General features: G+C 54.8%; 1 protein-coding gene across 1 annotated transcript in view; it reads right to left on the reverse strand.

Moving 5' to 3' along the window:
• Positions 1 to 16179, reverse strand: part of PLXNA1 (plexin A1) — a 146839-nt gene extending 130660 nt beyond the window's left edge. The window contains exons 1-2 of the mRNA XM_026055043.1: positions 14928 to 16179; positions 1565 to 1747 (exon numbers count right to left, since the gene is read on the reverse strand). Coding sequence (XP_025910828.1) covers positions 1565 to 1747; positions 14928 to 16130 — 1386 coding nt within the window. The 5' untranslated portion in view covers positions 16131 to 16179. The remainder of the gene's footprint in view (positions 1 to 1564; positions 1748 to 14927) is intronic.
• Positions 16180 to 16434: the final 255 nt, after the last annotated feature.

A 16434-nucleotide genomic window follows, 5' to 3' on the forward strand; every position in this document is an offset into this window, starting at 1 on the left:
GGGTCCCCAAGTAAAAAGAGGGGATGATGCTGGCATCTCTCATGGAGCAAATGGGCTAAAGGAATAACCATGGATTAAGTCTGTACTCACTCGCTCAGAGACTGAAGGCTTACAGGACAGCTTAGGGCTGTCCCAACATAACACCTGAACACCCAAGAGCATGGGTATTTTAAAAAGCTAGGCTCGGGAAGAAAAAAAATAAATTTTTTTAAAGACACAAAGGAATTTTAAAATTCAGGGCATTCTGCCCAGGATGGGCTGCTGGAGAGCCCCACAAGCCGCCTTTTCCTCCGGCAGAAGGAGCAATGGGCCCAACTCTCTGGCCAAGCCCTGTTCTTCCTGCCTCTTGGAGGGATTATGCCAGGACTTTCGATATGCCTTTGCCTGGTTGAGGATGCAGTTAATGCAAGCTGTGTTTATACAGGGCATGTACAGCTGTAATTATAGGAACGATGTTATGATAACAGGAAATCCATGCCCTGTGGAGATACAGAGAGAGAAACACACACACAGAGCTATTTGCTAATTGCCACCAACAAAGAAGCCTTTTGTGCAGCGGTGGGGTAAGGGAAGAGAAATCTCCCCCACATCGTGAGACAGCTCAGGGCAGCTGGGCTGCATCACCCCACGCCCCCCAAGGCATCTCTTCTGCCAAGGGAATGGCTCAGACTAGTTTGGCTCCTATCGACGGCACAGCGTTGTCTGCCCTTGGGCTCTCCTCAACCACAGGCTGCCTAGGCAGCTGTAACCTGACACGGCGATGGGAACACAAGGATGCTACCAGTATGGGCAGAGCAGAGGAGAGACAGCCTTCCCCACCCGTCTGCCTCTCAAGAAACACATCCATCCCTCCAAAGCCAGGGCACTTCACAGCCAGCTCAAATGGAGAGGGGAGGCCCAGGACAAAACCTAACCAGGTCAGAAAAATCCCAGTGGTAGCAGAGCACAGCTCACCCTGACCTCAGCCAGGAGCACCACTCTCCTCCAGCTGGGACCAAACATCTAAATTTAGACCCTACTTCCTCCATTTCAACCAAATTCAGGACCTGAGGGCAACAGATGAGGGAACTCTGAGACCAAGAAGAACCAAAAGAAGAAGTTGCATCTTGCCCATTTCAGACAAGCCAACACTGCCACTGGGCTAGATGTTTCCATCAACACCAACAGCATGAAGTCACGAGCACCCACCTTTGCTGACCCTTCCCAGGTCAATGGCAAAGCACTCTAGGCCTGGATGGACAGAGACCGTCCCGTGACACCTGCAGCATGAACCCAACGCCCTGAGAGACAACGGGATGGACACCGATCCAGCACTAGTCAGGACTCGATTTCCCTACATTATAACCCTCTCACAAGACAGAAGTTTAGTAAATCTGGCTAGCAGGGAGGAGCAATAGGAAATTGTCCCTCACCAGCACTTTTGCTCACTACCCACAACACACCAAGTCACGCTATGAAGGAGGCATAGTCCTATCTATGCCCCTGAGGGGCCAGCTAGCCAACCACACGTCCCTCTGTCACCACGGCAGCATCCCACCCATCGGTATCGCCGGAGGAGTCCTACCTTTTTGATCTTCCCGCTCCGTGTGCCTGCAAAGACGACGGTTTGTCCTCTGTAATCGTAGGCAGCCACCGAGGTCATGCCATCCTCCTTATCCACAAAGAGCGGAGTCCCCTCGATGGTGACCGTCCCACCCAGTGGCTGGTTAAAATCCTGGCCACAGAAATTGTCGTCGATCTGCAGCGGCTGTCGGAAGAGAACAGAGGAGAGATGAGCTTTTTGTCAATATGCTGACACACTACATAAAGCACGGAGGCACCAAGGGGGTGACCGGAATGCCGATTTAGGTCGATGATGAAGTGAGGAAGTGATGGGAGCCCCCATGGACTCACTGCAGCCTGCAGTTCAGGACAGCCCCGGGGAGGTCTCCATCACCTTGCCATGCAGCGTGAGGCGTCAGCCGAAACAACACAACCAGCTGCAGCCTACACAGGCTTCCCTTCCCACGGGGTGACGGAGCAGGGGGCCACGGAGGCTTTGCAAACAGCAGCCTGGCACGAGGAAAAGCCAGCTGCCTATTAACTGCGGCTATGGCCAGCCAGGTGCCCAGAAGGCAGAGATGGGGATGCTGGAGGCAGTAAGGGCCTGCAGAGAGGCCACCTCATCCGCCAGGCTTGGCCCGCTCCCTTTGGATATGGCTGCAGAAAAAGCTAGAAAAAGCAGGGCAGAGGAGGCAAGGTAACAGTGGTCTGACCTCCCCGATGGCTGTCAGCTGTCTCCCACCACCATCCCATCAGCTGCTCTCCACACACAGAGCTCCACCRAGGCCCTATGCCCCCAGAAGCATACCCAGCTCCCACTGCCCCCCCAACCCCCCCAGGCCCTGACATGTCCCCCATCCCTCACCCTTCCCACCCCTGAAGTCCCAGTAGCTCAGCAAACTGCTCTCCAGACTTCCTGACGGGTTGGAGCTAATTGCTGATCTGGCTGGTTTAGAGAACAGCCACTGCCCCGACGCCGTATCTCCAACTCTTCAATACTCTTTGCATCCTGTGGATTCAATCACCCTGGCAGCTCTCAGCCTGAGGCCAGAGAAGAGATTGCCAGTAGTCTTCCAGAGGAGCCATGAGCCTGCCTGCTCTCACTCCCCCAGCGAGAGCAGCTCTGCCCAGCCTCTTGCATCCAGTTCACGAGGAAGGGACATGGCATGAATTGATGTTTCCCCAAAATTCTCTATGCACTGATGCAAAGCACTTTGGACACATCCAGGGAGCATTGACAGTGGGGAGCAGAAGGTTTGATCTTAAGGGTTAATTCTTCTAAATCTCAGGGCAGATGCCACGAGGCAAAAGCAGCCTGAAACCCTCTCTCCTTGCCCCCAGTGCTCCTCAGGAGAGGTTGCAAGAGCCCTCCCACTGCCCAGTGCCATGTGTGCCAGCCAAGACTTGCATCCCAGCTGCATCTGGAGGGGTCATCCCTACATGCAAGGCATTATATGGATACTAAGGAAAGCAGAGAAGGTCTATGAAGAAGATCTGAAGGTCTGTGAAGCAGCAGCAATACAGGGGAGGCAAGTGGACGGAGAGGGATGAAGGTAGAGGGCCCCCAGGTCAATTCGAGCACTAGCAGAGCTGGGGGAGCCATGGTTGAACACCCTGCAGCCTGCTGGGCTCGCTGCCTCTATCCGCAGGGAGCTGGGAGCACAGCAAGGTGCAGAGGCATTCGGGGGAAGCATCTGGGCAGCGGGCACATCCCAGCAGGAGCATGCTCCAGGCAGAGTCGGAGAGCCACGCTCAAAGCCGCCGCCTGCCAGGCAGCCGCTGCAGAAAGTCGAGTGCGGGTCCCCCTCTGTCGGATTGTTGTTGGGTTTTATAAAACAGGCCAAGCCTGCAAGGCTAAAAAAGCTCAAATCACTGCTGAATCTAATTATACACCCCACCAAGGCTGTCCAGATGGCCCCAGGTGAAGATTTAACATCTCACTTTGGCAACAAGACACCTTCAGAAACAACCTCAGCCCAGCTAGAGCTCAGCTGCCCCCTTCCCCTCTCGGCCCTGGGACAAGAGGCATCGCACGTGGCCAGACGCCCTGCCAGCCCGCTGCAGCACACCAGCTGCCCTGTGCTAACCGCATCCAGGCCTCCTCGCGTGCAGCTTAGCGCCAGTCTGGGAACTCTCCCTGACAGCTTCTACCCCCCTCGCAGGCACTCACTGCACCATTTCACACTGATGTGCCCATAGGAAATCCAGCACACCTCCTTGCCTCCACCCCAGCAGCAGCCGCGTTTCGGCAGGGGCGACATTGCTCCCTGCAGAGAGCTCAGTGAGGGCACTGAGCAGGGAAGGTGCTAGAGGAAGGCAGGAGGGCTGCTCTCGGGAAGTTGTGGACAGCATCAGGCATCCCCCGTATCGTACTGGCTTGCTCTCTGACGTGTTTTCTGCCGTTGCATTCAGCACTGCATGGAGCACATTGCTTTGAGAGTGCAGCAGAGAACAGGGCAAACCCCACTCCGACTTCACCCTTGGCAATTCCGTACACAGGGGAAGAAAGGGGAAGTTTTAAACAGCTGGCAGGCCTCACTTCAAGCAGAAGCTGAGGAAACGTCGGCTTTCAGCAGAAGGGAAGAGCAGCCACCAAGTCAACACCCTGCGTGTTAATCCCCTGGCACCATGGGCAACATAGGGCAGCTGGTGAGCACAGCCAGCCCTTCAGCTCTCTCCACGCATGAAGCTACTCCTGGGTCTTCATCACTTGCCCTCCCAGCAAGGCGAGTGCCTATGCGAGGTTTTACTTGTCTGAGCTGCTTCATGGTGAGCAGGCTACTGAACAAGGAAAGGGGCAGCGACTCCCCAGACCTCAGCGACGCACATAYGGCTGCAACTATTTGCAAAGTAATGTTTGCAGGATTGGGCACAAATCCCCCAGGCACCAGTCAGACAGGCTCCCCTCAGCCATGAAGCGCCAGCAAAATAACCTGTTCTCCATCCAAAAGTGGAGCCGCAGCCGTTCCCTGTCCTCAGCCCTGGGCRCAGGGAGCCAGCGCGGCATCCCTGCTCCATCCCAGGTCGCACCCATCAAGGCCCACATCCGACAGCGGCGTTGCTGTGGTCTTGGAAATATGCTAGGCCGGTACAAACTCCCCCCCCATGAGCGTACGCACCTCTCTCCTCCTCACCCTGGCGCTAGCTTCAAAGCGAGACGGCCAGTAACGAGGCAGGAGCGGCGGAGCACCGTGCCCCAGCCTTCCCCCAGGGACAAAACACTTCCCAGGCAAGGCTGTGCCAAGACAAACGGAGCAGGGCTCCTCAAAGASGTTCACTTCACACAGCAGAGCCTCCAGCAAACACACTACCTACCCAGCCCAGTTCTTCTTCCTCCCACAGGAAAGTTTTGGGGAAGTCCCTGCATTTTTTTTTATGCTGCCTTGCCCCTTTCCCACTGCATCCCAAAGAGGGCACCAACTCCTGGCTCGCCCGGTCGCAGCGCCCGGACGGGCTTGGCAGTCACCGCCGGACTGCGGCTCCCCTGCCAGCCTCAGCTCGCGGCCGTGTTGGTTAAACACTCTCCCGCGTTTGTGGATCCAGGAGAAGCTTTTTACAAAAGCGCTGGAACAGCAGCCAAAAGCCATTGCGGTTCAGGCAGTGCCCGGAATTGGCAGAGACAAACGTAGGGCAATTTTCCCAAGCGCTCCTTTCCCCCGAGCGCTGCCGGGGAAGGGCTGCGCCATCCCTGCTGGAGAGCTTGGGGATTCAAAGGCGTCACTCCCGGGCCGGGCACAGGGTGCCCAGGGCGAGGTTTGTAGCTCGGACCTCCAGAGGGCAAGGCCAGCAAGGGAGGGAGCCCACAGGTACCTGCGACAGCAGGAAGGGAGGCAGGAGGGATGGGACCAGGGCAGCCGAGAGCTCAGATGGGTCAAACGCAAGATCGCAGCTCATGACCTTGCTCCACGGCCCTCTCCCCACCCGAGTCGCTCCATCCAGGGCCAGGCCCGACGCCCTTGCTGAGCTACCCTGACCTGCTGAGCAGAAGCGGCACCTTTGGACACCAACTCCGAGGCAGTCCAAGGTCTGGGCTAATTCAGATGGGAGAGCTCAGCCTCTCCGGAGGTCCCACACCAGACAACAGCCACACGCCGCTGGATACCATCAGAGCCAGCAAAATCCACCCCGAGCAGCCCACAGCCTGTCCCAGGTGGGGAGCGGCTCCGGCAAAATCCCTGACGGCCTCAGTGCGTGAGGTTAGCGCTGCAAGGGAGGCACCGCGAGGCACGGGCGCCRGCAGAGGCAGCCTGCTTGGGCCATGGGATTTTCCACTTCAAGAGATTCCTTACGTAATTCTGAATTTACAGGGGAGAGGTTTTTGGCAAGCAACTGCCTCTAAATGCGTGCCAGTCCCCAAGGGATTTTAAATCCATACAGCATGTGCATGTAACATATGGGAAAATGTCGAACTCCTAAGCTCCACATACACACATGCACTAAATGGCTCCAACCACAGAAAGCAACAACCCCACGATTTTACCCCCAGGCAGGGGCCCGGGCAAGGGAAACCATTCCCCAGGAACTGAAGGTCAGCACAGCCGGGACCATCGCACACCCCAGGAGGCAGCTCTGAGAAAAGCCACCCCTGCAGCTAGCTGTTAAACGAGGACTTGGCCACTCGGCTGCCGCATCAAGGCGTGCTGAGATACCTCGCGACAGGCGCAGTGCTGGCAGGGCTCCCCAGGTGCGTACCAGTTGCTATCACCTGGTTAAAGCGGAAAAACGCGTGACAGCGAGCCTCCCCCACGGAGGTTTAGAGCAGCATGCTTTACCCCACGTGCGCAACTAGCAACATCACTTGCTGAGCCAGCAGGACTCCATCATGCATCCAAGTGCTAAATTCTGGGAGTAGTAGGTTCAGAAAAGGCTAAAAAGCCACCTGACTGCACCAAAATAGAGCAAGAGCCCACACGGAAGAAGGATGTGAGCACAGCAGAGACTTGCTTGCAGGGGGCAAAAAAGGAGGGGAAGTTTACCCTCTTAAAGTGCTGTGGACATCATCGATTAAATCCAACAAGTATCAAAATGAAAACAAACAACGTGAGAGAGAACGCAGGAAGAGCAGAGTCTCCGGGAGGGTGGATCTGCTCACACCAACTTCCCTCTGCGGCACTGCAAAACYGAGCAGGAGAGCTCTGCGCAAGCACGGGAACCCAACAACGCGAAGGGGACGCTCGCAGCCTCCGCTAGGAGAGCCCGGCACGTGCAGCTGCATTTCCCAGGGTTGGGTGCACAGCAATTCAGTGACACGCATTGGGGGGGGGGGGGAGCAAGCCTTTTTTCCATGTCCAAGCACAACAGATTCACAGCCACCACTGTTTCAGTTTGTCACCACTTGCTGCAGCTACAGGCTGAGCCTCTGCCTCCCTGTCGTGCAGCCAGACTAAGCCAAAGGCCAGCGGTCCCGCTCACAGCTGCGATCAAGAATTAGCAGTATGCTGTCCTCTTAGCAGCAGAGAACTGCTGTTTTGCTTGCTCAGTTATTCTAACTTCCTTTTTTGGGGGGATGCCCAATTTAGAATATGGTCAAAGAGTAACTCCTTCCCTTGTTTGACCTTTTTCTCCTCCTTGCCTAAACTGGGGGCCCTTTGGGTAAAGCCAGGCATGCAAGAYATACTGTCACTAAGAGGAGGGAGAAGGGGGCAGCATGCACATCTCCAACTAGAAGGATCTATACTGGTTTGCAGAAAGAGTGGTAAAGGGAACTTGCATCTCTCAAGCCAATATACACTGAATCCTGAGGTTGCAAAAGTCCTCTCCAACACATCCACCAGCAAGCTTGCTAAGGATCTTCCTCTGCATTGCAAGGTTGGAAACTTCAGAACAGCAAATCCAATAAAATTCATCTTTCCAGCAACAAATTGAGTTAACTTTAGCAGCCTGTAATTACTCCCTTCTGCCTCCTCAGAATGCAGCACTCTTAGGGTAGCCAAACACTTACAGATTAACCCTCCCGGAGCCCCCAAAAACGCCCCAGCTCCCCGGCATGAGAGCTCCCAGCTCAGTCACTAAGAGGGCTCCGCTCAGGAAGCAGCGTGTGACTGAAGGCTAATTCATAATCCCCAACACGAAGCGAGAATGAAGAAATGTACCAGTTGATAACACAGCCCCATCCCCGTTCCCGGGATTCTTCAGGCATTTTGCTGGGAAAGGCTTAGCCTTTAAGGTGAGGTGAGAGATAAAAGTGACTGTTTACTGGCATATGTCCCATCATGCTTCCACAGTCGGGCTAAATCAGCTAAACCCGAGAGCGCTAATAGCTGGCGAGCTACCAGGTTGCATTAGAGAGGAGGTTGCACCTTCCAGCACAGACGCGTGAAAACCACTTCCTCAGATGAGACCAAAAAAAGAAAAACGCACCAGTTACAGCCTCAAGAAGACAACTCAGCAGCCCCGGTGAAGCTCAAGGAGTCCTGCTGGCCCAGGCTCACATGGCAAGGCAATGACAACCCAAAGGCAAGGTGCCCACCTCCGCTCCCGGCACAGCTCTGCATGTCAGCCTCCTCAGCAGGGTCCTCTCTGCACCACTGCCCCCAGGAGAAGAGCAGCAGCAAAGGGGTTCGCAGCAAGCCTGAGCCCCGAGGAGGCCAGAGCGTAGCCGGTGAAGGTATTTAAGCCCCGGCATCCCATCACAGCCAATGCAATTTCTCTTCTCTCTGTGCTCCAATTTGCAGCTTCCCCAACCTCATCAGCTGCTGAATATGCACGAGGATAAATGTTTACGGTGTTTACTCCTCTCTGCTTTGTCTCAACAAACTCTCTGGGAAACGACAAATACAGCTGCACTCCAGGGCCGCAAGGAGCACCCGCCCGCACCGAGATGCCGACACTACCTCGATAAATAATTATGCCGACAATTAGCTCATTAACAGAAAACTGCCTCGTTAGGGAAGTGCAGGCAGGCACCACGGCAAGGCTGGGCCGAGCGAGGCAGCACGAGGGTTACGGTACCAAACCCCCCAGCAGACCAGTCACTGCTTTACAAATGAGGCCGTGGCGAAAGGCGAGGTGGAGGGACAGACAGAAAGTTGTCACCTCTGCTGTCACCTCACGCTGCAGGCCCTCAGGGAGGCCAGGTAAGGGACACACCGGGCTTAGCAGCGCAGAGGCATTAGCTGGTCCCTCAGCTAAGCAACCAGAGGCTGAGCCTCCCAATTCACCCCAACATGGGGACATACTACAGAAACCACCCTCAGAGCTGTGTCCTCCAGTATGGGTGCAGGTCTGCAGGGACAAAGATCTCGCGTCATTGCAAGGAGGGAGGGGGTTGTTTTGTTTTTTTTAATTTCAGCGTATTAATTTGACACTGCAAGGAGCTGCCGTTCCCAGTCTCAGCTGTCCTTGGCCACAAGACACCCCAAGGACCCCACCTCCTGTCTTTTCTACCTGCATTAAACCACCTCTCTGAAAGAGGGTCAGAAAACTCAAATTTCTTCCAGGAATCGGGCTGAAGGAGCAGGGAAACCAGCCTCAGCCGCACAGAGCAGAAGCAGTGCTGGGCAGACGCAGGCTGTCTCCTTGACATGCCTTGTCTCATTGCCTCCCTTCAAGCCCACTTACAGAAGCAATGAGGGAGCAGACAGGAGAGGCGAGATTCATGCCATTTAGCGTTATTAATTGGTCAGTAATTTGCCAGTTAATACTATTATATATTCACCCTCCTCTCGCGCCTGCCATTCACCACCTGCCTTCACGCTGTCTCTCAGGGGAAACTTTCACCTTCCTGCCGGGGCCGCTTTGCAGCAAAACCAACGCCGAAAGCCAGAGCCTAGTGTCCGGAGGTGCTGCCCCAGAGAAGGGGCATCTCCAGAGGCTGAACCTGCGCTCCAGCTCCAGCTCTCTTCGCCAGCCACTGGATGGTTACTCTGGCAAGTCAAGTACGCCAGGAATCCCCCAGTCCCACCCCTGCTGCAAAGTTTCCACTTGACCCTGGAAAAAGTTGCTCTGGCTCCAACCCACCAAACCATTGCACTTTCCTAGCACTGCCAAATCAGACCCTCGCTTCCCCATCTCCGAAACAAGGGCATGCTGGGGAGACCTGAGCATGTCTGGTCAAGGCCACGCAGTCCTCTGGTCCCTACATTACACAGATAAAGCAGACCTGGGCTATACAAGACCGAACACCTTTTCAGTGAAATCCCAAGAACAGCAAAACCTCCACGTGGCCTCAGGAACAGTTTAGGAAGTGCAGCTGGGGTAGAGGGAATGGACTAGATGGTCCCGTAAGACCCCTTCGCTGCCCTTGTGTGCATGTGACCCACCCTGCATGCAGACCCAGACCTGTGCATAGGTCTGAACAAACCTGCATAAGGAGTCTCAGCAGCAAAGGGGTTAACAGACAGTCTCGGCAAGCACTCCCTGCCAGTCCCACTGAGCAATCAAACAGGGCTGGGAGGGCTGTGCCCCTCTTCTGGGAAAATTTCTAGCCCAGGCAGCAAGCTGATCCCCTCTCAGCCCTTTAGAGCAGGTGTTGCTACCTTCTCCCCAGCCCAGAAGAGGCAGGGAAAGCTCTTGGGTACCGAGGCTGAGATGCCAGGAGCCTGTTCAGAAAGCACCTCCTTCCAGAGCTTGCTTGCTTTCTTTCCTCCTGAAGGATTGCTGGTTCCCAGAAGGGGAGAGAGAAACAAGAGATTGGAATGAGGTCCCCCCGCCAAGTTTGTTCGGCTCACCAGCGCCGGGGAGGAACTGCTAACATCTCCCGAGCGCTCTGCCAAGTCTGGCGACCTCTCCTCCTGGCTCCAACATGGGCTCCAGAAAATCCAAGCTGCCCTGCAGCACTCAGGGGTTAGCATCCCAAAGTTCACCTTGCTGCCACGGCAGCTGCAGCTGACCTGGGGGATTGGTGCCCTGCTTAGGAGGTCTGGGGATAAGAACAGGGGAAGAAGGGTCCTAGCAGCAAAACCAAAAGGCCTCCTTCACTCTCCAAGATGTTTCAGCCCTTGTCACCTTGAAGCCTTTGTCCAGAGGAGAGGCCAGAACACATGAAGAAGGCAATCCCTTACATACCATCAGCACAGACTACAGCCAAGGAAGAACTGCTCTTCCCAAAATTCACATTTGTCCAACTCAGGTCAACACAGGAGGACCAATCCTCAGGAACGTGACTTTTCAGCACCGAGAAATCCCTCCCCCTGACCACTGATGAGCTAAAGCAATAAGGCTTGGACTTTCCAAAGGAGACTTTAAACCATAAATCATGATCTCTCCCAAGAGAGCTCCTGGGACATTTTCCACATGGATCAGGTGTAAATCCCAAACTACTGACTTTAGCAATTTACATTCTSCCTCCTTAGAAAACAACATGCCCTTTACTTTCTGGCCAGTATTCATCACTGTGAGATCTGTCAGCTGCCGTGACCCATCCCAGAGGTGGCTGCATTTTACTGGGGGCATAGAGATTCCTGCCAGAAAGAGGTTACACACTCTGTGGGATCCGATTTGGCTTGCTCTCAGCACAGCAGGGGGCTGAGAGCTTGATTCAAGATCCAACCGTGCCTCTCCCTGCTGTACTTGGCACGCAGGATGGCACCGGGACAGCAAATGCCACCTGGCTCCCAAGGCAGGCCCGGTACCTGGCAGAGAGCAGCATCTCCCCAGTTCAATCTAGCTGGCAGCACAACTCAACAGCAGCAGCCACCACCTCCGTGTGAACCCATCCACTGCAACCCCAGCATCAGCTGCTTCCTGCCCATGGGAGCCATGGCAAGACAGATATATGCCCTTCACCACCTTCTCTCCCTCTGCCCTGCAGCATGGTAACCCTGCAAGATCCACTTCTGTGGGATACAAAGAGCACCTTGATATTCAATTACTCATGAGGAACTGGCCACCTGGGCCAACAGGTAACCATCGCAGACCTCTACTAGCCTGAAACCACCCCCAAAACAGGAGCAGATGCACCCCACAGACAGGGACTGGTGCAGTGGCACCAACAGTCACTGAGGACACACACACACACACACCCACAACAGGAATAGCCACACTATCCAGGTAAATCCCCAAGGCCATGAGAATTGGACTGCTCCTTCCCCCATGCCCCTCTCCCAGGGCAGACAGGGGACGGCTCTACCTAAACCTCTCTCTCTCACACAAGCTGTCCCTGTCAGGACTTCTTTAAGACCTAGACACCAGCCAGGCGCTTCCAGAGCGAGCCAGCTAAAGACTTATGGCACCACCTCTGGAGGTCTCTAATTCAACCTGCAGCCTCGACTGCAGCGGTTGTGACCATACGAGCTTCAGGATCTGCAGGAAATAGAGGGCACTCAGGGTTACTTGTATGTGGAAATTAGACTCCCCACAAAGGCGATACTCAGCTGAACTGGTGCTTCCAGTACAGAGCATGATCATGACAGATGTTCAACGCTGTGAGATCCTCAGGAGGTGCTTGCCGAGCGGCTCCTACGCTGCATGCACGGGGTAAGGCAGCCCCTGCGAAAAGGCAGCTACGTCTAGGATGAACAAGGGAGCTGTGTAGTGGTGCGCAGCAAAACATAACTCTTCTAGACAGGAAAGGCAGAAGAAATACAACGTCGGGCAAAGCTGCACCGGGGACCGAGAGCTGCAGAGCTGGGTTTTGGCCAGGAAACAGGAGTTCATCCTCTCTCTTATTAAAGCATGCTTAAAGAGCACAATAGGGCCAGACTGTCTGTCTCAAATTGTGCGCTACCAGAGCACCTCCAGCAGTGAAGCCATTGGGAAGGGGCACAGGCTTCCCAGCACTGCCTCAAAGAGACAAGCGCTACCAACTGGGTCACCGACCTGCATGGCACAGCTCGAGTCCTGCACCTCGGGTCCAGGCCACACACAGCCCCGCTCCAATCTTTCTGACATGTGATGTGATCAGAGCTCCTGGGTAGCAACTTTCAATGTCCAGTTCTACTCTCCTACCGTGGCAAGAAATGCATATTATTTCCAGCACTCAAGACCCATGGCAAGAAGTAGCGGGGGGGAAGATTCCCCCAGAAGGGGAAGCATTTCAGCTGGATCCCAAATTCCCCAAGGCCAGGCATTCACCCATGGTTAAGCCACCATGCTTAGAAACAGCAGAAGAGAGCCAGAGAAGCAAGCTAGTAAGGAAGGGAAAAGGGCCAGAGGACAGGAGAGGCTAACTGACCAGAACTGATTCTGCAGCTCCATTTCCAGCCAGCCTGGCTTCCTCAGCTTTGGGCAACACAAGCAAATGAATCTCCACTTGCATAGTCCTTCCTCTTCCTCCCTTTTCCACTCCAGGCATGGCAGAGGAAACGTATGTAAGCACCCTGAGGAAGGGGCATCCAGGGAGAGATGAACCAAAGGGGAAAAAAAGGCAGCTCGGCTGCTCAACGAGATGCCTCTTAGCTTGGGCTGCCAAGGAAACAGTTATTTGGAATGGAAGTGCAAGCATAGGACGTGCAAACCCACAGGATTTCACCTCCTGTACCACACAGCAGCAGAGAGAAGACCTTTCTGTGCATGTGACACGGCATCCAGCACAGATGCCAAAGCAGCTGCTGTTTCTCCCTGCCATCCCATGACATTTGCCTACAAAACAAGAACTTTCCTAAGATTTACCAAGACACCACTAAGCACCCACTGGTACCTACTAGCAGCCTCTCGCTGCAGCAGAGAATACAGTCCACCAGGGATGCAGCCTGCCCCACATTAGATGGAAAAACAGCCAGGCCCCAAGCTCATTCCCTGCTCGGGCGGCTGCAGCAGGGGCAGAGCCCCCTCCCCAAACACAGTACTACCAAAGGGAGCAGCGGCAGGCAAGCCAGGAGAGCATCCAGAGCGCAGGAGGAGGTAGCTCCTCTCCCTGAGTCAGCAGCTGCGCGACCCAACAGGCAGCAGTGTAACAATTTCATCATTTTCCACCAAAATTGAATTAGTTCAAAGCCAAAATCAGATTTGTGAGCCCAGTGCTCTTGACAGCAAACCCTTTACTTTGTCAGGCAGCTGTTAGCTGTCTCCTTTGGAGCTGCGGGAAGGAGGGAGGCAGGGAAGGCAGCACACGCGCTCGCAGCAGGTAGCAGCCGCTGACCCACCTGCAACCACCACCAGACACCCAAAACCCAGAAAAGGACACGGGAAGGAGCACAACACCCTCTTCTCCTACTTCTCAGGGCTACAGGGATCAACTTGTGTGGGCACTCAGGCAGGGCTGGGTACTTAATGACAGTCAAGTGCCGCAAAGCAAGGCTGGGAGGACGTGGGTGATACCAGGGATAGGAGTTATCAGGACCTCCATCAGACACTGCCAACACACACACACCAACCACATCTCACAGCAAAGCCCTTCTCCACACAGATCTGTGATGCAAAAGCCCGCAATGGAAAAGCCAAGTCCCAGGGAAGCTTTGGCACTCTGCCCCGCTCCAGGAAAGCCCAYGATAGTGGCAGGCCACGCCAGGCTGGGGAGGATGGGGCAGGGAAGCTCTCCCAGCCCCGTGCAGTCCCGACTGTCCAGCCAGCATGACCCGCTCAGCTCAAACCTGGCTGCAAGCCCCCTCATCCCAATATTCAGCTAGCCCTACCTGTTCCAGCTCTGGGATCGCATCAAAAAGCAGCTGTGCCCCACTGGTGTTACCTAGCTTCCTTGCCTTGGACTAGCCACCCAAATATATTTATTTCCTTGTGACCTAGCAGCATCTGGGAGCACTGGCCCCAGAGCATCCATGCACAGTCTCTCCACAGGAGAGGGGCTCAGCTCAATCTAGGTGAGCAAGTGAGGTCAACGGCAGCAGATCCTGCTGTGTTAGGCCCAGCAGGCCAGCTTGCAGCAGGTGTGAGATGGTGCAACTTCCCAGACCTTAATAGGAGCTGGGCTGTTTTACACCTGCCAAGTATCTGACCCTGGCTGGAGACTACCCAGCCCAGTGCAGAGAAGCTGGACATAATACCCCCACATCCTGCCATCCCCAACACCTTCTGCTCAGCCACAGCAGCAGCTCTAAAGAGACTCCACCAAGCCCCATGAGACAAGACACTCCCAAATTCACACATGCTGTCTGCAAGGGAGTCTCCAGCACAGACATAGAGGACACCTTCCATCCCTCTGAGAACTGAGCATCCTGCCCTTCAAAACAGGTCACCGACACTGCTTTAATCTACAGGGCTGGGGAACCAGAAACAGGCACACAGCCTCTCGCTTGGGGGCAGCAGCTATTGGCAGACACTGATTCAACCCAAACCCAGACAGCTTTCCCACACCAAAGCCACAATCTCCGCAAGGAATGCTACCAAGCAAGTTGAGCGCTCAAGTCTTAACAGTGTCAGTCCTCAGAGGAAGCGAGGGGCCTCCCACTGAGAAAACGTAAGCCAGGCCAGGTAACTTGGAAGGGTCTGGATACAGAGTATAGTCGGGGCTGAAGACAGCCTGGCTGGAGTAGAGACAAGCATGAACTCACCGAGTTGATACAGCCCAATTCCTTATTCAAAAGCCAGGGCAGCGAGAGTTTCCCTTCCCCTCTGTAGCACGACTGGATACGCTCCTTGATCTTATCCTTGATCTTCTTCAACGTGAAGAGGCAGAGCACAGACTCCTTGGGAGGCTTAACCCTGTTTTTCTGGCCCTGGGAGAAGATGGTGAAGAGGATATCCTCCCGCTCCAAGATGCCCAGGTACTTGGCCAAAGTCTTGCCAGGCTTGGTCAAGTAAGCGTCCTGGATCAGGCGGTATTCGATGCCATCCTGCACRCAGCCAATGGGGAACTCCACATATGAGTAGAACTTGGGGTCATCCACACAGAGGCGGACGATCTTGGAGGTGAAAAACTGCTCCCCGGTGGAGTCAGGTGAGGTGAGCTGGGTGTCCAGCTGCAAGGTCAGGTAGTAAACAAACTGCTCGCTGCTGAAGCTGTAGATGTAGTAGATATCAAAGGTGGGAAACTTAGAGAGTGTGTCCGAGGGGATCTTGAGCTGGGAGGAGACAAACTCATCCTGGTAGACAAAGCCAAACATCTCCGCATTCTCCTCGTTGGCCATCAGCTTGCGGCTGGAGAGTGTGGGGAAGTACTCTGACTTCCCATCAATGGGCGTCCCAATGAAGAGCTTGTTCTGCCCGTTCAGTACCTCGATGATGACCCCGGACATGGTGCCCGACTCGTTGACGCTGGAGAGGTAGTGCTCCTTGCGGTGGTGGGGCTCACCCAACTTGAAGAGGTCATCCAGGCGCAGGAACTGGCATATACCCTGGGAGGCGCTGCCACAGGCGATCAGCCGGTTCCCAGAGTAGTCCACCAGCAGCAGTTTGTTAACATTGTTGGTGGTGACCAGACCATGGGGGCAGGACTGAACACTGGGTGGAGGATAACACTTCTCATTGTCCTCCACGGGCCCTGTCACATGGGTCCGCAGGAGCGTCAGGTTATTGGAGAGCTTGTAGATCCGATTGACAGCCCCCACATAGACCTCCCCAGTTTTGTTATGGACCACCAAGTGTGTCAAGCTCCAGTCTGTAACTGGGAAAGTCCTAAAGGGAGACTTGGGGCTGCCTTCCGCCAGCGGTAGCCAGGTGCTCCCCAAGAGCAGCAGGGTCCAAATGTTGACGGACAAGTGATGCTTGAGCCAAAGGAGCCACATTGCAGCAGTGTCACATCCAGCCAAGGCCATGCCCAAACCCAGCCACAAAATAAATAGAAACAAACCCAAACTAAAGGGATGAGGGAATTAGGAGGAGCTAACAGGACACAGTCTTCTCTGCTTCCGCTGGCTCTGCATTCAGGACATCACGGGCACTGCCAATCTGGTCAGCCCTAGAGAGAAAGACAAAAACAGAGGGGTTAGGAGGCTTTCCTGCAGCTCCTGCCACGGTATTAACCTTGTTCCCCCCACCCAGCAGAGACTGCGCTGCTTCAAGCTTTTCTTCTAGGCAACRTAACAAAATGCCCCCACCATCCTCTACCCCAGAAAAGAA

This window comes from Apteryx rowi, unplaced genomic scaffold (assembly GCF_003343035.1).
Source record: "Apteryx rowi isolate R43461 unplaced genomic scaffold, aptRow1 scaffold_98, whole genome shotgun sequence".
Taxonomy (NCBI): Eukaryota; Metazoa; Chordata; class Aves; order Apterygiformes; family Apterygidae; genus Apteryx; species Apteryx rowi.